The sequence below is a fragment of the Pleurodeles waltl genome, chromosome 12 (assembly GCF_031143425.1).
Source record: "Pleurodeles waltl isolate 20211129_DDA chromosome 12, aPleWal1.hap1.20221129, whole genome shotgun sequence".
Lineage (NCBI taxonomy): Eukaryota > Metazoa > Chordata > Amphibia > Caudata > Salamandridae > Pleurodeles > Pleurodeles waltl.
This window is the reverse complement of record NC_090451.1, coordinates 35,117,523-35,142,270: the sequence shown is the minus strand read 5'-3', so window position 1 is coordinate 35,142,270 and position 24,748 is coordinate 35,117,523. Positions and strand designations below refer to the sequence as shown.

The 24,748-nt window shown below is 45.2% G+C and overlaps 1 protein-coding gene across 2 annotated transcripts in view; it reads right to left on the bottom strand.

The window, feature by feature from the left end:
- The window catches only part of BABAM1 (BRISC and BRCA1 A complex member 1), a 48,826-nt gene that overhangs the window by 13,127 nt on the left and 10,951 nt on the right, over nucleotides 1-24,748 (bottom strand). For both annotated transcript variants that reach the window (XM_069216430.1, XM_069216431.1), the window contains exons 4-8: nucleotides 21,228-21,348; nucleotides 13,862-13,940; nucleotides 9,280-9,304; nucleotides 8,686-8,815; nucleotides 7,552-7,638 (exon numbers count right to left, since the gene is read on the bottom strand). In XM_069216430.1, the coding sequence (XP_069072531.1) occupies nucleotides 7,552-7,638; nucleotides 8,686-8,815; nucleotides 9,280-9,304; nucleotides 13,862-13,940; nucleotides 21,228-21,348 (442 nt within the window). The remainder of the gene's footprint in view (nucleotides 1-7,551; nucleotides 7,639-8,685; nucleotides 8,816-9,279; nucleotides 9,305-13,861; nucleotides 13,941-21,227; nucleotides 21,349-24,748) is intronic.

Sequence of the window (24,748 nt, the reverse complement as noted above, 5' to 3'; positions counted from 1 at the left end):
TGAGGAAGGATCTCCACTCCCGTAAATCGGGGTACGTCAAAGGCGGGTGCTAGAAAGATATCAATTTGCACGAGTGTGGTGCGCTGCCGACATATGGATATACTGCCGCAAATGGGGGTGCCAAACCTGCCACACATCGCAAAGACCCAGACCGTCCATCCATCTTTGCAAACCGGACGCCCCCACTCTGCGACTCGAGGATGGGGGCCTCGTGACATCAACCTCAGGGTCCACAACAGAGTTAAGATCCCCTCCCAGCACGGTCAGATCTGGGGGAAGTCCTGCCACCCCCTCCCCAAGGGACACTAATAACTGCTCTCACACCCCCGGAGGGGCGTAAACACTCAGGAGATTAATCGGATGCCCTCCAAGCCAACCGGACACCACCACGTATCGCCCCTGCGGGTCGGACTTGGAATCTGCTACCACCAGCGGCAAGGAACGGTGCAGCAAGATCACCACTCCTCTCGAGCCCCAGGAAAATCCAGCATGATAGACTCTGTCATACCCCCCCTCATAAGCACCGGGCACCTAGAACCCAACAGATGGGTTTCCTGGAGCAGAACCATGGAAGGGGTAGACCTGCGGATAGAGGATAACACCGCAGACCGTTTAATTTTTATCTACGAGCCCATTTACGTTCCATGAGAGGACCCGTTTAGACTGTTCCAGCGTAGATACTTGTGTGATAGCTTCCTGTGTAGTGCCCCTACTTTAGCCTCCCTTTGTGACCAGTGGACCAAACATAGAAAAACAGAATACGCGCCCAACCATGGGCAACAATGTTTGAGCAATCCCACCTTGTCCCCCAACTACCCCCCACCCCATACTTCCAACCACGAAGCATCTGTCGCCCAAAACTGTGAATACAGAGTGTCAACAGTAAGCGTGGAGTGGTGGACCCCTCCTGCATGTCGGAGAATTGCAATACTGCCCTCTGCCGCCCCAAGTCCAGTGTCGTACAGACATCAACGCCCGGACCCTCTCCTTTGGCCCGGAGCTCCGAGAGATCAGCCACAAGAAATCCGAGGGGACTGGCTGAGGCGCTCGCCCTACTGGGCCGGCACCTGACCCTCGCCACCAAGGACCTCCGGTGCCGCCCCGTCCACAGGCTGGCTCGGGCCCGCCCGGTCATCCTCCGTCGACCCTCCACGCATGCCGCTCCGCCTGCTCCTGCGGGACCAGGTCCGCTTGCGCTCCCTCCCACCCCCCCGGGCCCCAGGGGAGCCACCGGGAGCGGGCGCCCACCTCTCCCTATCCAACCTGGGAAGAGTTCCTCTGGGCCATCCGGTGCTCCTCCGTAAGCCAGTCCCAAGCCGCCTCCGGGGACTCAAAGAAGAATGATTTTCCGTCGTGGAGAACCTTGAGGCAAGTGGGGAAAAGGAACATATAGGTCAACTGCATCGCCCAGAGCTTCTGTTTGACCCCTTCATAGGATCGCCTCCTGGCCTGCACCTCCCGGGTATTGTCGGGGAATATGAGGATCTTATGATTGTCCCAGCGAAGGTCCGACTGCGCCCTCACCTCCCGAAGGATGACGTCGCGGTCCTTGAAGTTGAGGAACTGCGCGATCATTGGCCTCCGGGGACCGCCCGGCGGGGGCCGGGACGCCAGGGCCCTATGCGCGCGTTCAATGGCGAACCAGGGGGAGAGTTTCTGGGCGGGGACCCACGACTTTATCCATCTCTCCAAGAAGTCAATTGCGCGCACTTCCTCTGCGTCTTCGGGAAATCCCACAAAACGCAGGTTGTTGCGCCTGGCTCGGTTTTGTGTGTCCTCCGCTCTGTGATGTAGCTCACCTGTACACGTTTGCAACTGCGCAACCTTGACTTTAAGATCTGCGATCTCGTCTTCGGCCTGGGAAACGCGGTCTTCCACCTCATTGTTACGACCCACCGCGGTTCGCAGATCTTGCCTCAGAAGGCCCACGTCCTCACGCACCTCTCCAACTTTGGTCTCAACCGCCAACTGCGAGGATTTGATGGCCTGTAGGATGGTGTGGACCCCATCAGTCACCCTCGTCTCGGGGGTCACGGTGCCCTCCTCCCGCGGGATGTCTGTTCGGCAAAGTGGTCAATACGCTGCTGGGACGTCGGAGGCTGCGTACTTGCTTTGTCCTTCTCCATCGCCGTCTCCGGATCAGTAGTTGCGAAACGCGCCAAACTCTTCCCAGGGCCCAAAGTCGGGGTCCCGGGGCCACCACAGAGTCAGACCCAACTCACCGGGGTCCACAAAAGATGTTCGCCCGGCCAAGGGCGCCTCCCCCCCGGGGCCAGGGGACCACTCCGAGTTGGTCCAGGCTGCCGCAGTTCACTCGGGGCCTACTCCTCCCTGCACTGGCACCAATCCGATGGGCGTGGGTCCCAACTCAGGTCTCGGCCAACGTCTGTCTCTCTCTTCCTCTTCCTCCTGCTGCTCCGCTCACCCCTGCGCCTCACTCCACACACTGGTGTCTTCAGGGAACTGCAGCCGATCCGCTGCCTGATTGCGCCGCCACTACACCTTCCTTTCCGCTCGGCTGTGGGCCTAAAAGCCCTTGGACCCGGCTGAGACCGGCAACCGCCAATGCCACACTCCGCCTGTCTTCCACTGATGCTCCGGTGAGGCCTTCTTAAGCCCAGGGGGCGCCGGGCGTCAAGGCGTCTGGGGCCCGACTGCGCCCTGCGGTGCGGGATCCCACTCGCCAGACCTCACGCAGCCCTCAACCCCGCTCCAGGGGGGAGGAAGGGGGGAAGAGGGAAGCCCAGGCGCCCCCCCGTCTCCCTGCCGCCTCACTCCGCCACGTGGGGGAAGCCCGGGAGCGGGCACGGTCCTCTGCACCCCTCCCTCAGGCCACGTTGCTCAAGATGCCCCCCACTCCTAGGGGGGCTGCCGGCCCAACTCACCGGGTGCAGACAGCCAGGCCCGGCGAACCGAGCGGAGGGGCCCAACCACACACGCGACGCAGGCCTCCACCTCCAGATCCTTCACTCCCCGGCCACGGCTCAGACTGCCTCCCATGGCCCGGGCGGATCTCCTCACCGCATCCCCCGCAGTCCAAACGTCACTCGCAGCGTCCCTCAGACACGGGGCGCCACTCTGGGAGTGCCTCCGCACCACCGGGAGGCCGCCGCCCCTCAGCAAGAACACTGCGATCCCTCGGGCCTCTCCCGCAGACCCTGAATGCCGGCCCCAGGCTACGAGGACGGACACACGACCGGGCCACCCGCGCAGGGCTCCAGCCCGCCACTCGCCCCCCGCCGCTCCCCCGACTCATGGGGAGCCCACCAGGACCCGGAAACATCTCGGGGCGGACGGGCCTAACAGGGCGGATGACGGAGGGGTCCAGAGCACTCCTAGAGTGCGACCGCCATCTTGACGCCCTTAGCCACGCCTCGTTCGTGATCTATTTATTGACATCCTGGCCACATGAAAACTTAAAAAGCGTAGGAGAGATAAATGTGTTCTTTGGGACGTTGCTGATCTTACTAACTATAACCACTGTTTTACGGTTGAAATCTTGGAGAAATTCCCTCCTTCAATAACACCTTCAATCAATTAAAAGCACAAATAGTTTTGGAATCTTTCGATTCATGGGATTCATTTTATAAATATGAACAGTATAATAAACCCAGGCATGAACCCAAAACCCACTTAAAATTGTAAAATATTCATTTTTGAAAATATTTGTGTATAAAATGTGCTTTGAAGCAACCTTTTCTGCATTTTCAAAACAAATGTTATTTCTAAATTTATATATAATCATTTTTATAACCTGTCTAACAAAGAAATGCAGGATATTGTGCCTAGAACATCGGTTACTGCATGAAGAGAAAGTAGGACCCTTCCTTCTCATGGATTGAATAGCATTTATGGCATTTACACAGCAGTTTGCTTCTAGTAGTGTGGCACTATAGCACTGTGCAGTCCTTGTCAGTTTTGGTGCAAGTCTTGACTTGTCTGCATGATTGATGGAGAATATGGTTGTCCTGTGACGAATGTTAGAAGGTTGTGTATATGAGACCCCGAGAGGTGCTCCTGGCTTGGTCACTGTGAACTTGGCGCTACACCAATGACATGTTGGTAGAAGCAGAGGAAAAAAAAAAAGAGAAAAATTGATGAGTTGCACCCTCCAGAGGATCCTGTTTTTTCCTGGAAGGGTGGTGGGGGTTGGAAGAAATTTTCTTGTACAAATCATTCAAATGTTTCGTGAAGGAACACTGCATAAAGTTTTGTTCAGTCACAGAACCTTCTTCTTGCCGGGCAGCTACCTAGTTGTAAAATTAATGACATTTGGTGGTTCAATGAGTTGAGGAGAAAGCCATGTCATTAGCTCTGTTAAGAATTCTCAGCAAGCAATTAACTTTCTTATTCAGGCCAGGAGAGTGTTCCTGACCGTGTTTGTCTGTATTGAAAAGGTTGCACCACAGGCTTGCCAGACTGTCATTAACTGGGAATTCTAAACATAGGGTCCGCCTTTCCTTGCAGAAGCTGCAATGCATATTCCGGTTAGCTGGTTTATTTATATAAAAAAAAACAACAACAAAAAAAAACACTTCTACATTTGTCATTTGAAAATTACATTTGGGTTAAATGAATATCTTTGGATGTCAGCAACTGTTTTCTTCAGACCATTTCAGAAATATAGGGTTTTTCTTTTATTTGCCTGCCATGGCGATTCTGCGCGGACATATTTTCTCAGCTAATGTATATCCATCTTAAATAAGTGAACAGTTTTGTTCTGGGAAGAAATCCTGTTCCATGTTTGTGGTTGCTCTTCCATATAGCTATTTTATTGATGGTTGTAATCTCATTAGAAATCAAGGGATTTAGATTTCAGCTGAATATCTGTCACTGTATAGACAGAGTAACCCGTCTGCCAATATCTAAATTAGGCTCATAGTTTCTTCAGGGTGGTGTGGGGCCATCATAGCAATTACCATGTGCTTTAAACACGGTGACACCAAATCGTGACAAATAGCTCCACAAATAGGCACAATGTAGGCAAGGTTTGCATCGACCTGGAGATATCTTACTCCTTTGGCATTACACTGTGCGATAGCCTCCAGGCAAAAGGGTAGTGCTGTAAAGAAGCCTTCAGGCACTGTAGAAAAGGAGAACTCCGTTTTCCCAGGTACAGGCAAACAGTCTTCCTTTTGTTAAGTCCCAGAGACTAGACACCTTGGGAAAGAGAATGATGAGCTACTAGTGGGGCACCAGCATCATGGAAAGCTCCACCACCTTTCCTCCAAGGCAAATTTCAATATCCCTAGCAGGCGCCACAGTCAAGAGAAAGACCAGGCAGTGGGCTAGGCTAGGTTAGGTTAAGGCATAGCATCACTCAATGACGCCTGTGCCACTTGAGATCTAGATCTTGCAGGCAACATCGAACACCACCATAAGAGGACACTTGGTTTGACTGAGAGGGAGTCTACATCCAGTCCCCAATTCCATACCTCAGGTCAAAGTTACGAAAGGAAGCAGGAACGCATGAGAAGCTTAACTTCATCTCTGGGAAAATTCCTAATAATTGCTAGCCTACGGCTCCACAACTCTAATCCTACCTTTAATTAAGTATCTGTTTGGCAGACTTGCTGCCACCTTGATAAGAGTGTACGAAAATAATGTTTGCTAACTAAATATTGTTCAGAATGTGTGCAAGCAACAATTCGGTGCTCTCTGCCTAACAGATCACACAGGGCATCAAGAACCAGTCTTCTACACTTGCTGGGACACTTTCTGCTCCAAACAAATGCAACTGGAAAAGTTTAAAATCATCAAATAAATATTAGAAAAAGGAATTTATGCTCACTAAATAATTTTGAAAAAGGAGACTGAACAAAAATTGTCAACCTCCCTATATGACAAAGCAGCCTACTAGTGGCTATGACAAGAGAAAATAAGAATGTTGGTTTTCCACCGAGTACACTTATAAACTCTTTAAAATGTTACATTTCATTGGCACCACAAACCTAAAATTAAAATACTTTGAAGTGGAAAAGAAAGTCAGAATATGTTTCTGTTTCAAAGTGTGAGCTAGTTACTGCCGGTGTAAAGTCCTGCTCTTCAGCCAACAAGATTTTATGACTGCAGTAGTTCTACACAACCTGGGCCTGCAGATAAATGACAAGGTGTCACGATCAGTCCAACTCCAATTAATCCCATTACCTAAAAGCACTTCTGAATGCAAAACTGCAAATGTGTTTCCTTCAGTGTGTTGTCAAACATATGGTGAAAAGATTCTGAAGACCAAAAACCAGGACATTCCACAAATATAGGACTACAGCTCTGCGACATTTGAGAGGCACAGAGGCATTTACCAACATAGAAAATGCAATGAGGCAGAAAGTGGAATTAAAATCAGCGTTTACACCCAGTATCATGTGTGTTGGCTCCACTGCTTTCTGCAATGGGCTGCCAACGATTTGTGTGCTGAAAAAAATGAAAACATACCTCCTTCCATGCTAGAAAACTTATAAAAAAAAATAAAAAAAGCGACACTGCTAGATTTATTGAAATGTGATGATGACAACCTGGGGCTGTACCAACAACTCCAGGACACCTGGTCTTACCATCTCTCATCAATAGTCCACAAGTGCTGGCAATTACAAAAAATCCCCATCTGTCAGTCAGACAAATGGCTTCGCTGCTGAGAACCATGGCTTTGTGCATCTGCATGACTGAAATTGGGGTGGTTTCAAGGATCAGTGGTGCCAAAGGACAAATGGCCTAAGCATCAAGCTGGCTCTGTCCCAAGACACTGGAACACTAGAAACTCAACATACTTGTTATTTTCCTCTTTCAGAAATGTATTTCATCACAATGTTGCAATCTTACGAGATCTCTTGATGGGTGTGTGGTACATCCTGGACGGAATGAGTAGGCTTCAGATCAGTTCTCTTCTCTCTTACTTCCGACCTCCTATTACAGTAGTCTTTTCTGTCACCCACGGAATAACTAAAATGTGAAGGCCTAGAACTATAACCTTGGAGATGGGGAGAGTGGCAATGTGGATGCAAGTGTAGGATTTGTGTTCTTCCTCGTATTGCCTACGTTTATGCCAAGGCAAGCATTAATGGGATCATTTTTGGACTGCTGTCCCACACTGCTGATCTTTACCGATGAAACGTATCCTAATTCGTCATATCGATAACAATCTGTGAAAACATCAGCATGTAATCTAAGGGGATTGGCCTATCTTCCATATTACATTTTCAAAGCATCCACAAAAGGCAGCTCTCATTACATATACTTCATAATACCAGACTACCTATGGAAACGTCTGCTGTGATCATCCACAACCAGAATACAGCATTCGTGAACGGAGAACAACTGATGGACTAAACGCGAGAATACGTGACTTGGAACAAAGACAAAAAAATAGCAAGAAACATATAGGGCTAAAACAGTCTCAGGAATGTCAGAAAACCTGATTTCCAGAGGTGCCAGCCCATCATAAGGCTTTGAGTTGACAAACAGCGCAAAAGGGCTGCCATAAACAAACATGTTAAAACACAGTTTTAAATGTTAGAATAAGTCACTAGAAGTATTGATTCATTTGCTCCGCTTTACCTTCCAGCTGATCTCGTCCTCTTTCTCTTCTGTGCCATTGTGGATGTAAACCACATCGAAAAAGAAATATGGACACTGGAGCATTTTCTGTAAAGAAGGAAAAAGGAATTGATTGGAGTGCATGGATATGTATATTCCACTTTTTCAAACTCTGTTAATAACTACACATCCACATTCAGTGGCAGAGTTCAAGTACAGCCATTATGTCCAGACTTTGAAGGAATTTCATATCAGATGAAGAAAGGACCACTAAACAAAAGGACAACCTTCACAGCACTTACAGTTAAGTTCAGAGTTCTTTATGATAGAACTGTAGAGTAACTTGCTGTTGTAGGTAGCTTTGACTCACAGTCAGCCAGACAGTCGTTGGTGGAATTCAGTCTCAAATAGAAAAAGTTAGGTAATCTTTTATTTTGTTACTTCTGCTAACTACATGGTATGCCGGACATCCCTGTTTGGGCCCATGCCTGACATAAAAGACTAGACACTGTAGAGTGGAGTGGGTTTGGGGTTAACACACAGTATGCCAGTAACCCCTTAGTGGGGCGCTGGTAGTTCAGATCTCTGGCCAAATATATTTTCTATCTCGTTTTTGAGCTAGTTATGAGAAGAAAAAAGGACAAAAACAGTAAATGATCTGAAGTACATCTAGAACAATCTTACTTATTAAGCAATGATAAAATTAAATACTTATTAGTGTGTGTAGGTAAGTATATACAGTTTACTGCATATGCCTGGCAGTATTTTTTATGGCACTAAGGGCACTATAGGTCTAATTTAGATCTTGGCGGCGGGAATACTAAGTGACGGATATCCTGTGTGCGTTATTATGAACTCCATAGGATATCATTGGATCGTAATATGGCGGACGGGATATGCGTCACGTTTGTGACAGAGTATTCCCCTCCGACAGGATTTAAATCAGGCCCTGTGTCTTTTCATCTCTTTCAGAGCATATTGGCCTTTATACAGCATTGCAGTTTTTTTCTTTGCAAAGCATAGTGCATTTCGACTGAATCATGAATTAAGTTTAAAGGGGTAATATAATACCCCCCCCTCACCCCAACAAGTCCAGCTCAGCGCTCCCTCCCACACTCCAATAAACCTGTATCTTATGCCAGAGTAGCAAATCACCTTCATGGGTTCCGTCACAGCGAGCTGTGGCTGAGAGGCTGTGCGGCTGTATATGAGGATCATACGTATCACGTAGGGCGGAGGTATGGTCTGCACATTCTCTGTGACCGGGAACTCGCTCTTCTGCTGTCTTGTTAGGGAAGAAAGAAGACTCTTTCAGTGGGGTAGTAGGCTGCAATAGTAGATGACTACCGATGTGGCGGACTCTGCATGGAGCTTGAACATCAGTGGATTTGAGAAAGACTTGCTGGTAAGGGCAGAGAGAGATAGAGTTGAAGAAGGGAAACAATGAGGTGGTGGTCCGACAGTGACGGAACAGACAGTGCGGGGGAGAAGGACAAGACGAGGCCAGTGAGAAAGGGGAGGTAACAAACGGTTTTTAATGTAGTGACCCAGAGCAAGCAGACAGAAACCCTTTGTCCTCTTTAGAAACAGATGAGCATCCCAGAAAATAAACCCATGCTTTGACAGAGCTGGTTCCTCAAATTCACATTTCTTGGTGCATATTAAAGAAACAGATATATGGGTGGCTTTTGCTCTTACAGGTATCTCTCATACAGGTATTAAAAAGCACAGCAATATATATATACTTACATTAAATTGAACAGGCCTTCCAGATCTAATTAGGAGTTAAGGCTAGATATTTTAATCAACCAGTATGATCAGTAGAAATAATATTAATAATCCGCCGCACCACCACGGGAAGACATTTTGGATCTGCACAAAAGTATGTCTGAAAAAGCCACAAATTGCAGGTAAGTAGGACATTAATTATGTCTGTATGCTGCTGAGCAAGGAAGTGGAAAATTAAGTACAGGTTTCTCTTCGTAACGACATTTGTATAGACCTGGATTCAATTTTAATTGTACCACAGTAATTTGGGAGATTTCGCATTACTCTTTTGATGCAAAATTACCTTTACCTAAATTTGGGGGTTATGCCTGTTCACATAATTATGAATAATTCAACATAGGAGGACAGGAACAACAAACTTATCTACCAGCTGCTGCTGTTCTGCTGCCTGTAGTGCTATTTTCGTTGTACAAAATGCATCCTCTGTTCCATTTTGGATACAAAGGTGCATTTTGCGCTATAAAAAAGCACTAAATACTGGGTTACGCTTCTTGCATAATTCTGCCTAATTTTGCATACTTTCTGTAATTTCAGTAATTGCACTTCTTTTCATGTTCTACAGTGTATAAACCTCCAGGAAGTTGGGCCAGAGATAGCAGTAATTGATCTAGGCCTTATTATGAAGCGACTAGGTGGAAATAGTAAAAATTAAATTCAATCAATGTTCAGAAAGCAATCTCAATGAAGGAACCATGTATAAAGTGTTTGATTTTCCAACAACAGTTCATAACACATGTATGTGTGCCTATTTTCAGTTTCTTAATGTATACCGAAGGCTGTGTGCATATTAGAAAACATCTTTGCACACCTGCAGATTTTCATGTCAATATCCAAAACCCTAATTTGTTTTTCTTATTAAAAAAACACCTCTGATCTGTTAAACAGTCCACCTTAAGAGATGCTTCTTGGAATGAAAAGATAACTGCATGCCAGTAGCTTTCCCATGCAGAACAGCTCGCCTTCAAAAGGCAACACTGTCTAATTTCCTGATAAAAAAGTAGCCTGTGCAACAAAAAGGTGCTGCCACATGAGGTCAGCTATTCAATTCAGAAAGTTATTTTAGCAGGTTGGTTCACTGGGTAATGCAACAGAATGGTTCATATTTAATCAGACCTTTTTGTAATAAAGCTGTGTCAACGGTAATACGTTTTATGTATAACATGGATAGTGTAGGGCGCAAAGGTTTTTAAAGCCGGCGTAAGGTAACTGATCCATCACTATCCACAAAGCTGGCTACTTACAAAGGAAGAAGCCTGTTCTTCGGATTTATCCTCACACTTCAGAAAAAAAAAAACGAACCAGAACCCGAAGGATTTAACCAAATACAGATTCATCAATAATCTTTCATTTCTTATGAAGACTACTAAACAGCAGTGGGCAGCCAACTACATAGTAGGCAGCGTCAAGGCCATTAGGGCTCGCCTGTACAAAGCAAGAGCCAAGCTATTGGCTTTGCCAGTGCTTGTTTGTAAAGCACTGTATAAAAATGTAAAAGGAAAAAAAAGTTCAAGCTACAAAAGGAACAAGCAAACAATTTAAGAGATCTCAAAACTGCACACTGGATTAACTATTTTCAATCTTTGTAAATGGTATTGTTAATTTTTCAGATACTTTTCATTCAGGAAACTGTTAACATAATTTAACTTAAAGAAAAATGCTTGCCGAGGCCTAATCTACTTTCAGAAGTACTCTGAACTGAAACAACTGGTCAGCCATTTGGTCCTCTGCAGGATCCCAAGGAACATACGTTTGGGCCTTCAGGAGAAAAGTCTCCTTTTTTTATTCATGCAAAATATGCTTCCTGACCCAAATACCACCTGAGAGAGTGCAGAAGCCAGCACCAACCTAATGCGCCATAAAAGCCTTTGTGTGCTACGGCATGGGCATTCCATGCAAATGTGGAAATACTGAAAGTCTGCTCTTTTTTTTTTTTTTAAATACCTGCCAACAATATACATTTCGCTCTGCTTTTACAGATAAGCTGGGAGGGGTAGGGGGACCACTGAAGCTTTACTGGTAGGTATATGAGAGAGGGGGTAGCACAGGAGGATTGGAGCAAGAAATCACATGCACTCACATGGAGTGGTGGAAGAAAAAGAAACAAGCATTTGCAATGAAATGGGTCTCATGTTTGCTCAAGGTAGAGCTATTAACATAAATTCCTAACTGGAGTTTTCTTGCCACATACATAGAAAATGAAAAGTAAAACAGTTGACATAAGCAAGTCAGTTCAAAGCGCCACGGCCGCTGTGAGCGCGAAGGAGAGACACAAAAGGAAAAAGAAGTTCACTCGCAGTCAAAGTTATCGGCAAAAGTGCAATTATCCATGTAACAGGATCAATAGCTAAGGCGTTAACAAAACCACCCTAAGGAGGGACAAACGTAATACATTTACCAATGAAAACAAAGGATTTTTGAAAGACAAGCCCACTAACTAGCGATAGTGATGGGTGTGCGGTAGGTGTACTTAAAAGCCCAGATACATACCAGCTTGCGCGCTGCAATGCGCGACCTAAAAACTGTTCCCTGAATTTGGGCAGTGGAAGGAGACAAGTCATTCAATAAATGGATGTTAAAGAAATGATGTTACTGATCAGGGTCAAACACAGGAAGGAAACCCGTGAATAAGAAGCAAGTAAGAGTGTTAAGACAGTTACCAAGAAGCCAAGAAATAAGAACTAACTAAGAAATTATCTGACACAAAACCCACTGTATGTTTTCAGTATGGCCCACAAGATGCATTTTCAAAATCTGCCGGCTGTAACCAATCTACAGGTGAGACTGAAACAGCCAACCACATCACAGTCTGTCCCTTTTTAAACCCTTAGGTAGCACATAAACAGCATATATACAACCTCATGGATGTCACCTTCCACGTCAGAGGACCTGCAAGCAGGCTGACAAGGCCTACATGGCTTTAAACCAATAGAGTACACTTCTAGTGCACAATTCCTTATTAAGGAAATATTTAATTTAGCTAGAAGCGAACTGCACCCCATTGTCTGTCAGGATGTCATTGGGATTGCTTTAGAGGCTGAACACTCCCTGGGTATTTACCTAATCACCACATGCGTGATCACCTCCCTCACCACAATGATCTCAGGACAACAGAATGAAGATTCTTCAAAACTGAGAGATACAGTGACATAGCACCCTTAGGCACAGGTACCACACTTTCAAAAGCGGTTTTTCCCCAGGGTTCCTTTGAAACTTGTCTGCACACCAGGGGTGATGGCTTATCTTTCTTATGCATTCTCATGCGGCAGTCAACACACTCCATTTGCATCGTTATTCACCTCTTCCACCCACTTCCCTCAGTAGCAAGCTTCAGTGACACTGCAAACGCTGACAGAATAAGCTGTCCACTGGTCTTCCCTGTCATCCATACTCCCCATTTCCTACTACCCCATGCAAGCAGTCAGCAACCTTGTTGGAGACACCATGAATGCTTTTGACATCAAATTGGTAATCCTGGCAACCAATTTAAAATTAATCTCACCACTTTCTCGCAAAGAACTCTTGAAGAGGTATATCCTCAGGAAAACAAAACAGAAAACAAAACAAAAAACAAAACAAAAAAAAAAGCACAAATGTACTTTCTACAGAGGTTCTTACATTTTCTGATGGCCCAAAATATAGCCAATGCCTCATTTTCGATGATGGACTAATTACATTGTGTATTTTCCACACCCACGAGACAAACACCAAAATTACATCCTTATTCTCTTGTTGAGGCTTCAAGCCCCCACCCAGGCCCTTTTTGTTGGCGATTAAGTGAAAATTATTCAATACAAGAGGCTCCATCCATCAGCCCTCTCAGAAGCTAACATTACTGTTACCACACAGAATCTCCAACCAGATCACAAAAACACGTTTCTTAACAGCACACACTAGACTTGGCTGCCATCCTAGTATACCACATTGTCCTTTATAAATACATAACTATACAAAGAATATTTAGGCTTGTGTTTGTTTTACACATGCTCATGTCAACAACAAAAACATTGTACAATGCAGAAGCATTAGAAGTGCAAAAATGTAAACAAATAAAAAGTACTACATGTTTGAGCGACTTTGCAGAAGTAACTGCATGAGAAAAGGAATATTCCATTAATGAACACAAGCAAAAATGTAATGTAAAAGTTTTTCCCCAAAAATGCTGTAATTTGCCAACTAAACAATTCTGCACACACAAGTAGTTATGTAACTATTAAACCTGCCTGAGTGTATCTCACTTCTTTTTAATGTTTATTTGTATTTTGGTAATATTCTCTCACATTGGTAAACCTAAAATTTATTACATGGGATTCAGAGAAGTAACAATTCCGCCGTCCCATACACTGACTACACACATAAATTAATGGGTCTTAAGAAGCTTTAGCAGCGCAAGGAAAGTACCACCCCTAACTTTCTATGTGGACAATGTGACATGAATATCGGAATTTAAAATACATTTCATAGAGTAAACATATGCAATTCAATGCCATTTTATCAAATCCAGAAAGTCCATTGAGTCTCCATTGTGCCCTTTCTAAAAGGATACTGAAGTGATCACAGATATTCGTGTCCAGGTCGTATAAGCAGCTGCACACCTCCCGTGGGTCTGACGTGAACCCGGACAGCTGCAAGAGAGCAAGAAATTAAACCAGGATGATAAACAAAACGGAACACAGTAAATCAGACCACAGACTGCATACTTATCTCCCAAGCAGTGTCACTGATAATAGTCACCAATGATGTCATTTATTTTATGAACATCATCTTGGGCAAGGGCTATGGTGGAATAGCTCACCACACCTTACACATTTAAGTGGTTATTTGCTTTGAATACTAACCATACACTCCCTTAAATTAGTTGACTGAAAGGGATATTCTTATAAAATGTGCATTAATCTTCAATGCCAATGAAGAGCCATCATTTTCTATTTCATTTTTTTCTGTGAATGTTTCAATTTTGTATAGTTGCTGCTGCCTCGTTTTTTGCTTTCAGGCACTATCAGCATTTGTTGTTAATGTGCCCCATCCAGCAGTTTGCTTTATTGACCTATAATTGTTAAAAATCCGAAGGTGCCCCCGTGGGCTCATCCTGTTGTATGTTGTTAACTGGCACACTTCTGCAAAAGCTATGTTAACCCTCTGAGTTATCTTGTCCGCTCCTGGAGCCGGTGAACAGGTCTCACGGATGATAAATGCACTTGTGTACTCTTCTGTCCATTCTCCGAGGACCTCAGCAAAGGCGACACGCCAGGTAGTACAGCATTTTGCTAGTTCTTTGCAGAAAGACAACATTTAGCTTATCTTCTGGTATCATTGCACCACCAGCTTCATCTTATCGAGCAAAAGTGAACTATTGATGGGGAATTAAACAAGTCAAGTCAATAAAGTCTTTATTCGATATTTCATCATAAAAGACATGCTACACGTCATAATACTTATAAAATTATCATTACTAACGATTAAAACAATAAATACAATATTTCATAAAAGCTACTAAGAACGTATTAAGTCTATCTGATGCTTCATTTGTTAAATATATTAACATATTAAAAAAGAAGTACATTACTTTAAAACTCAGTTCTAAAGTTCAAGATAATTTACTTATCTAAAACATGTAGCTGTTTTAGTAGTTCAGAACAAATTATCCATGCCCACCCCAGGAATTTGGCCACCCCTATTGCTATAGTAGGTGAAAGATCAGTTTTAAGGATCCTACAAGCAGTCTCGGCCGATTGTGTGCCCAGACTTTTGCATAGGGGTACCAACCACTTCTTCCTTGGGGCAGCATATAATGGACAAACAAAGAACAAATGGCTCACATGTTCCCGCATTTCAGTACACAATGGGCATTTATCTGGGCCTCCAGTGCCCCAGGTTGAGGTTAAACACCTTAATGGTATTGAGCCCACTCTAACTTGGTGATATAATTTGCGGTCCATAGGTTTAGTAATAACATCCCAGTACTTTTCAATTGCAGAGACATCTTTCACGAGTACAAATGTTGTTGTAAGGGAACTACCTATAAGGGATGAGTGTCTCATGCCTACCACCCATTCCCAATATAGTTGTTTCAGCTCTTTTTTTGAAGGAAAAGTAGCGGAGTCAGGGTTGTGCCAAAGGGCACCTAGACCCATGGCACAAAGGGTGGTTCTAACACCCTTAAACCAACCAATCTTATCGGATCCTAGGGTGTCCCTTACCTCGAGGCATGCTTTCGCATATAATAACAGCTCTGGTGTAGACCACAACCTCCGCCAGAAGGCCAAGGGCCGAAATCTGGCTTGATCTTCTACCGGTTGGAGCCCGAGGTCATAAAGGAGCGGAATACGTGGGGATGACCTCGGAAGACCAACCGCCCCTCTTGTAAATCTGTTTTGGGCCAGCATTAGTCGATCCAGATTGCTATAACCCCAAAGCTCTGCCCCATACAAGACTGAGGGAAGAATTTTTGACCCATAGATTTCCATAAGTGGGGACATCGGGCGGGTAAATGATCTTTTATATTCCTTAAGAAGGGCACCGCCTAGTTGCACATGTTTAAGTGCTTGGATATCAATCTGGGGTTTCCAACTAAAATTATTACTAAAATGCACACCCAGATATGTAAATTCATTAGTTTGCTCAAGAATAGCACCACCCATTTTAACCCTTGCCACAGTTTGTGTTCGACCTCTTAGTACCATGAATTTTGTTTTAGAAACATTGACTTCTAGCTCATGCTCGTCACAAAATAACTCAAATCTGAGTAGGGCCTGCTGGAGCCCTTGCCTTGTCTTTGATAATAACAAGGTATCATCCGCGAACATGAGCAATGGTACTTTCATTCCCGCTATCTGGGGAGCATCCGGGGGATGTGTTGCAAAATATTTGGTAACCCCGTTAATAAACAGGGAAAACAAAGTGGGAGCCAGGACACATCCTTGTCTAACACCTTTCAAAACATGGAACCTGTCCGTAACCTCGCCAGGCTTACCCCAGCGGACTTGGGCATAAGTGTATGCATGAAGATTCATTAAGAGTCGCACTAGAGCCCTGGGCATTCCCTGTTCCAGTATGCAATCCCATAATTTAGCCCTAGGGACCAAGTCGAATGCAGATCGTAGATCCACAAAAGCTGCATACAACTTGCCCTTACCCAAAAAAACTGTTTTCCAATATAAAAGGGCATGACGAAAGGCTTGATCAAGGGTGCTTACACGAGGTCTAAAACCCGCCTGCAACGGAGTCAAAATATCTGAGTCTGTTATCCATTCCTGTATCCTCCCTAAAATGAGGCGCGCTATGATTTTTTGGATCGCATCAATAAGGCTAATAGGCCGGTAATTTGAGGGTACTGAGCGATCGCCTTTCTTGTATATAGGAAGGATTTCTGCCCCATACCATGAGTCGGGAATTTTAGCGCCTGCTGCAACTGCATTCACCAGGTGGAGTATATAAGGTACCCACAGGTCCTGGCCTTCCCAAAAAATGTCAGCTGGAATACCATCTGGGCCAGGGGCCCTCCCTTTGGGAATGTTTTGCAGGCAATTGATAACTTCAGTAGCTGAGAATATTAACGGCTCGACGTGCTCGAGACAGTAGGGTATAGTCACTTCAACTGTATGACACTTAAACTGATCCTCAAAAATTTTTACCCACTGATGATTAGAGACAGATGCTGGGCTATAGTGGACGTCCTGCGAGATACCCCTTTTTATGAGGTACCAAAACTGTTGCATATTGCGTTTACCACAGGCTTCTGATAGCATAAGCCAGCGTTCCTCGTCCCACTTTTGTTTTGCTTTGCGTTTTGCCTCATTATAGAGTTTTCTACAAGATCTAATCTGGCTATCATTTTTGTTTTTAATAGCCTCAAAGAGAACTCTTTTTGTCTTGCTACACTCTTTATCAAACCAGGTAGTGGATGAGTATTTCATGGTCCTAGGTTGTTTAGGGATAAATTTGATGAACAACTTTTTAAGTTCCTGAAACAAGTCAGAATGGGTACGTATAAGTTTGCTGTTAATCTCGTCCTGTGAGCCACAATTGTTTAAAAGCTCCACAGAACTAGACACTAAGGTTCTTATCGCCCTGCGGGCCCCAGCGTCCACAGCTATTTTGGGCCAGCGTACCCTGCGCATATCATTGCTCACAATGACCTCTTTTTCTGTTAGATTAGGACCACTGCCCTCAGACCTCTGAAAGCTGGAATCCCTTACGGTCAAAACCAGCGGGTCATGATCGCTCTCTGGGCGTCCCGTAACTAGCATATCAACAACTGCAAACCACTGCCTCACATCGACCAAAATATAGTCGATACGACTACTGTGTCTGCCCTTGTTGAACGTATGCCTGCCCTTCCTATCTGACTTGACCCTTCCATTAACAGCTCTTAGACCCATATCCAGGCATAGCCCCTTGATATAGGTGGCTGAGCTCAACCTCTTAGCAATCGGAGGTATCTCGAGTTGGGGAATACCCCAGGATAGAACCTCGTCCTCGGTGAGCGAGCCGTCCTCAATACCCAACGGCTCAAAACAAGTATTAAAATCCCCCATCACAATCTTGTGGCCATCAGTCGTTGTTCCTGATAGAATGTCATCCAACAGGAGGAGGGTCGGAGAAACCCTTCCTCCCCTGGAGGCCCCTGACATAAATATTAACCAACAGGATGTTTGTACCTTGGTTGGACCTTATCTTTAAAGCAATTATGTCTGGACTATCAATTGTCACTTCTTCAACTCTTACACCCGCACTTTGGCGGACCCAAATTGTAAGACCTCCAACAGGACGCCCTTTCTGACCTCTAGTTGCTGGCTTGCTAAAGTTCAGATACCCCACCCGAAATATCGGTGTGATAGCCCATGTTTCCTGGAATGCAATTATATCGCCCTGATCTATGAAGTCCCTCTAATCAGGAATACACTGGCTGGACTCCAGACCGGCTATATTCCAGGATATATACCTTGATAACAGATCAACAGGCTCAGCTAGAGCAGAGGGTGTGTCCGTACTAAGATTGGGTAATACAGACAATGTACCAACAGGGGTAGTGTCAGGATTATTACTTTGGTCTGTGGCACTAGCCTTCCAGCTTATATCTTCTATGTGGGGGGATTTCAATAGAGTTAAATTAACTATTTCTTCTCTACCGATTAGTCAATCGTTCTCATCTAGGCAGGATAACGGCCCATATCTCCCGGCAGTAATCAAGGGTTCAATGCTTTCTGGTGCGAACCTACCCCTGGGAGGGTTAATGACATTTTTGTTAATCTGGGAAGGCAACTTCACCTCGGGATACACCATAGGATACAAATCTGGTAGTTCCCACGTGACTATTGGTCCATCTGCAAGTTGCGGGCACCAGCCTCTCAAAAATGGGACCACATTAGTACTCCTGAAATTAACTATTACCAGATCACCTGGGATATCTTTAATCATGTGGCCAAGCCAACCCACCCTTCTCACATTTAAGATTTTACCATCAATGGTAGGGGGGAGGGGTCTATTCTTAGTAAGCCAGAAGGCTACTTTGTTTTTTAAGTCATTGTAACCTTCTTTTTTACCTGAACTAAGTTCTGGGACTCCTGACAATATACATACAAATGGAGCGGCCTCCGGTGGGAGATCAATCCTAACATTATAATTATTGTTGTGCTCTCTTGCTTCCTTATGGACTCGAGTTGGTTGAGGCCTACCCTCTAGGGACCCTCGAATCACTTCGGGTTCCCTAGGTATAGTGGGCTCCGCCTCCAAACTTATTTTGTTACATGGGGCTTTATGTCTTAAACTGCTGCCTGCAAGTATTGCCTGCTCAACACAATTTCCAGATGGTAAATCTAGAGGTACCGTTAGTACATCTGCTGGTGTCGATGTTGCTTGTACCCTCAGACTATGAACCTCTTGGGTAAGTACTTCAATTTTCAGCAATAATGTGCTAAAAATTTCAGCCATTTTTGTCGCTAACTTATCCTCTACTGTTGCCAGTATATTTTCTATATACTGCCTGTTATGACAGCAGCCCACTGGCTTATCAGATCCCCCGTCTAATCCTTTTGTTTTAATAGTATGGGTTTTTGCTTCGAGGGGCTTTCGAGAATTGCTGACCTTCCCCACTCCTCTTTTGCCCAACGACTTTCTACAAGCCCTAACTACTCTTGCTGGTTGGGGGGGGGAGTCTCTGTCATAACCACGGGGCTAGATGGGCTCTCGCCAATTATTCCCGTTGAGTCTAAGGGATTAGAATGTATCTGAGCCTCAGTTAGTATCATATCCATATCCTTATCAGTGTTGACGCCCAGATCCTCAAAAGTAGACACTATATGTGAGGAGGAACTAGGGTGTGACTGAACGGGGGAACCTCCTTTCCCTAGGGAGACTCTGCGATCGCTATTAATCTTTTTAACCACTTTAACCAGGTAGTTATCAAGCATAGTAGCCCCTAGATTTTTGGCGGAGTTATTACAGTTAGCCATCACAGGTTGGTTACAGTAAGTACCACCAGCTATAATTCAGCAATACAAAACACAAAACCGCGTAATCAAGATGTAATACAGCTAATTTACAGTATAGGCAGAGTCCCGTGCCCAGTCCAGCCCAGTCTCTTCAGGCCTCTGAGGGCCACAGAGGGCCCACCCTTTGCCCGGGCGGTGCGGTGTACCTTGTTGCAATTTAAGGGCCCGGGGGGCGTAACAGCACTTTCGCGCCACTTGGTGCACAGGAAACCCAGAGGATTCTGGGTATTGTAGTCCTCCCAGCGTGTTTTTAGCAGGCAGCCTACAACAGCGATGGTCCGAGCCGGCAGCTCTGTGCCCCAACCAAAGCACGAAGATGCCCACGCTTGGCACGGGGGTACCAAAAATAACGGTCCACACCGTCTCTCCCGTCACTATGGTCACACAGTAGCCAATAAAGAATCCATCAACCAATATGCCTCCGGGCAGCGAGCACCAACTTCGGCGACCTCCAAACTGCTATAACCCACATGCGGGGCCGTCACGTTCCTCGTGGCCGAAGCCCGTGGCAGTGGCCCACCCTTACTCCAGTCTGGGCTGGGGGCGCTGTCCTGCCAGCTAAGTCCCCGCTACTGCAGTGGGCCGCTGCACCCCTCCGGTGCTTTCCCAGCGCCTACAGATGCTGATGCTGCTGTGCAGGGGTGCAGGGGTACAGGGGTGGGGTGGCGCACGGCAGCTGTGGAGGGAGACGTGGAGGGAGACGCTGGGACTCAAGGACGCTCAGCGGGTAGAGCCGCCGTCCTCCGCCTACCGCAGGCGCCACTGCGTCCCTCGCCTCACCGGCGGCAACGAGGTGCTCCGCCGCAACACGGTGCCTCCCGTGGGATGCCGGCCAAGAGGAGCGGTTGCACAACCTGCTGATGCCGTGGCCACTGCTGCGGTGCCTTCTCACCTGCAGGTCCACTGCTGATCCCTCACGCTCTACACCTGGTGCTGCTGGTGCTGCCGGGTCCCTCGCCGGGTCCCTCGCCTGCTCCCGTTCTGTGGCTCCAATGGAAAAATGGCAAAACCCTCTAAGCAAGCCACGCCGCTCCACGGACGGCGGCGTTGTTCGCTCCTCGTTCGCTCCTCGTCAGAATTTTCCTGGCGAGAGTTCCCCTCGCCCTCGGCCCCCCCCCCAAAAGCAGCAGTAGCGGTGGCCGCGGTAGTAGCAGCGGCAGTAGCGGCAGCGTTCGTACTCCGCGCCGCGCTGCACTCCGACGTGAGCCACCCGGCAGCTGCGTGCAGAACGGTTTCGGCACCCGCGTGTAGCTTCCTCTGGGGAATTAAACATTCAATTTTATTTTCAATTCCTCGTTGACAGTGCACAGACCTCCTCAAAGACCCAGGAAGATACATTCCTGACAACTACTCAAACTAAAGAGTTAAAAATCCCAAAAACCCAGTGCCAAGTCTCCACTTTTTGTCGATCCTACTCACCCACATGGCATCTTCGTTCACCACCACCAAGGCAAACTCGTGTCGCTTGTCTATCCTGTGTTTTGTCCTCACAAACATCTCAATCATCTTCTGTGAAACATTAAGGGCATTGCTTTTAGACCTGGTGAGAAAATAAACACAAACTTGAACACAGAGCCAAGATTGGACTACAGCCTTCTGAAAAACAATTGAACTAGTTTTCAAACCCATTTATAAAGTAATCAGCCCAAAGCTGCACCCAAGACAATATTCCAAGAGAAGCTGGAGAGAGACAACATACTTCTAAGAAGAGCATGTGTTTGGAAGCATCTTGGTATAGCCACATATTCTATAGAATCAAAGGAGCTTGGCAAGGCAAGCTATGCCATTGAGATCAATTGGCAGGTATGATGCTGCAGGGAACAAGGGGGCTGCCAAATAACCCCCTTTGTTTTGCTGCCTCAGTTTAAGCTTTACATTTGGGTACACACTACTTCTATGCCAATTTTTAAGCACTGCTAATTTGGGTGAAGCACATGAAGCTTGTGAGAAAGTGATGCTGGGAGCAGGAGTAGCAATCAAGTCACTTGATCTGTTATTTCAAACAATGACAACTTTTTCTAAGAGAAACTTTAAGAAGATAACTTCAGAAAAAATGACTGTACATTTACAGACTTTGCCACAGATTGTACCGCCCAACTATAGCTTTTGTGGGTCCGCTGTCATTGGCCTGCTGTCCACTGGCATTGAGCCATTCCTCTCACCTATTAAACCATACTCCTTTACTGCATCATCCCAGCCTTGCAGCTCATAAGAGATCCTTCTCCCTGAATTTTCAAGCACTGGTGTTTCACTAACCTATGATATCTAACCTTGCAGTTACAGATTTCTTGGGCAACTCTAAACTCAAGAAACCTTATGTCTACAAGTCGCCTTGATAATCTGGGAACTTTTTCTAAGCTTCCTTTCTAAGGAAAACTCGTCCATCCAAGTTTGCATCTACAACTTCCTTGCCACATGACACAACGTAAAGTCCTATATTATTTTTAACCCAGGTTTTCCCATCAATCTTTTCAGTGATGATCATTGGTGAAATCCAATTTAATGTTTCAATTGGTTCAATAATCCCTTCTTTACCCATTATCCATCATTTTCATTACTTTAACCCTCAGCAGTATTGGTACTCTCCTACCTTTATGCGGACCTGGAATAGCATCATGTTTCATCCCACTTTTATGTACATACCCAGTATGTTCACATAAGACTTCTCCAAAAATATCTTCAGCTCCTTTGGCAATATCAAAAAAAGAAATTCCCTCAATGACCATGACTTAGTTCGGGGCCCCGGGATTATTTATAATATGCAAATCATATTGGTTAACTCAATAACAAATTGGTGGTCCACTCTATTTCCCTTTATATCCACCTTGATGTAGATCTTTTGGAAGAAGACTCACATAAAGCCACTCTGCAGGGAACATACTCTTCGGAATAACCGTGAACATTGAGCCTAAATGTACCATCAAATCCACCTTCTTATATAGCTCATCTATTTCTGCTTTAGGCTTACATCACCTGCTCTTGTCCTCCGTACCATTCTACAAGCTTTATTTGAAGTATTTGAAGGCATGTGGTCCCTATTTCCCAACTGCACTAAACAAGAATGCTTTTTTTCTGCTGGAATTTACATTTTGGCCATCCAATGCCTTCAAATAGTTTTCAAACATGTCCAACCACTTTTCCTATTGTATTAGTGGGTTGCCTGGTTGTGCTAAAGGTATTGGTGGTGGAATTATTGCTGAAGATACCATACTGAATGCACAGACAAAATTATTAAATGTTTAAATATATTTTTTTAATGTCCAAGGCTCTTTGAACAGCAATGTGTTTTGAAGAGTAAAGCACAAAATGTGTAAAGAAAGCTGTTTCACCAGAAAATCCTTTGTCGTGGCAGGCTGTTTCTAATGTTCATTCCTCAACTCCTGAACAGAAAATGAAAAGTCCTTTGGTGTGATGCCTATGCATGCCCTATGCCACTTTTGGCTCCTGTCCAGAGCAAGAACGAAATTGGTGTTGATGGTGGGGGCTCGCACGAGTATAGAAATGCTTGTGGTAAGTTTGTTTTAATACGTTTTTAATATTTCAATTTCAATGATACTCAAAGAGATACTTGTAGTTTTTTCACTGTATAGATTACATTGTGTGAGAGGGTAGCGCGCGAGGATATCAGCCTCACAATAATCTTGCGGAAACTGCTTCTTTAAGGTATTGCAACACACTGCACATAGCTAAGAGCCTCGCTGCGTCTTTGTGGAAGTTGTTGCAGTGAGGGTTAATGATGTGTGCCTAGACAATGCGTGTGCATTAAAATGCGATGTGGAATGGTCAGTTCACATGCTGAGCAGTTCTTAAGCATGAACAGTCATGATTTAAAGGAGCCTTGAAGGGGCTGAACTCATCCTTGCTTGTATAAAGGGCAGGTTGAGCTCACCGTCGCTTGTATGCAAGCTAGCACGGTTCCAGTAGAAGATAAGATCCGTTGGAATTTTGATTCGGGGTTGGATGCATTCAATCACTCTGGCCACCTCCCGGTCACCGACTGTTGCGCTGGATGCTGCTCATTGCCAAAATTATGTTATAATCACAGGAATCCAGCAGGGTTATACGGAAGAGTTATTGGATAAGCGACCCGAGTTTGGTCCTTCGTTGCCAGACAACATATAACTGACCTAATTTGGAATTCCCTCACTCCCTCCACAAAAACATAGAACTTAAAACTTGGAAATGGAACATTCTTTATCATCCTTAAAAGGGCTTGATTGGAAAGCATAACAGCTTCACAGCTATTTTCGATGAAAACTGCCCTTGTTGCATAGCCTTAAAGTAATTTTGTCACCCATTATATAAAATTCCAACTTGGACGCTATGAGAACATTTAACAATAGCATCGGTCTCCATCAATATGCAGATGCCATTTAGCACCACCTGAAGGTCACCTTCTCATGGAGTCTCAACTTGGAGATATTTTTATAAATGCTTCCTTCTCACTTAAATTTAACACAGACAAAACAGAATTCCTTCTCTTTCAGCTGACGACTCTCCTACGAAAACCTGATTTAACATTTGGAATCCTACCTGTTCTAGTCTCTAAAGCAAAATGTCTCTGCTTGCACTGGAATCTCCCTGCCTCTCTTGTCACGCCTATTTTAAAAACAAATTAAAATTGCTCTCGATTAGCTCCATCTTCATCATTGTTCCAGAACTGCAGCTGTATCCTCGCTTGGTCACCTGTGGAATATTCGCTTCAGCCTGTCGTGTAGCAGGAGCTAAGAAATCAACTATATAAAACCTTTCTAAAGCTTGATCACTTCTCACTGGCTCCCTCTACAAGCCCACAAAAGTTTGAAAACCTGATGGCTGCTCACCTTCACCTCCAGGAGTGTCATGAGTAGCCATGGGGCAGACCTGAAGTTATGAAAGTTGTCCCCGGCATCACTAGGGCCATTAACTGGTGCTGAATACTTGCAGCTCTGCTGTGACTG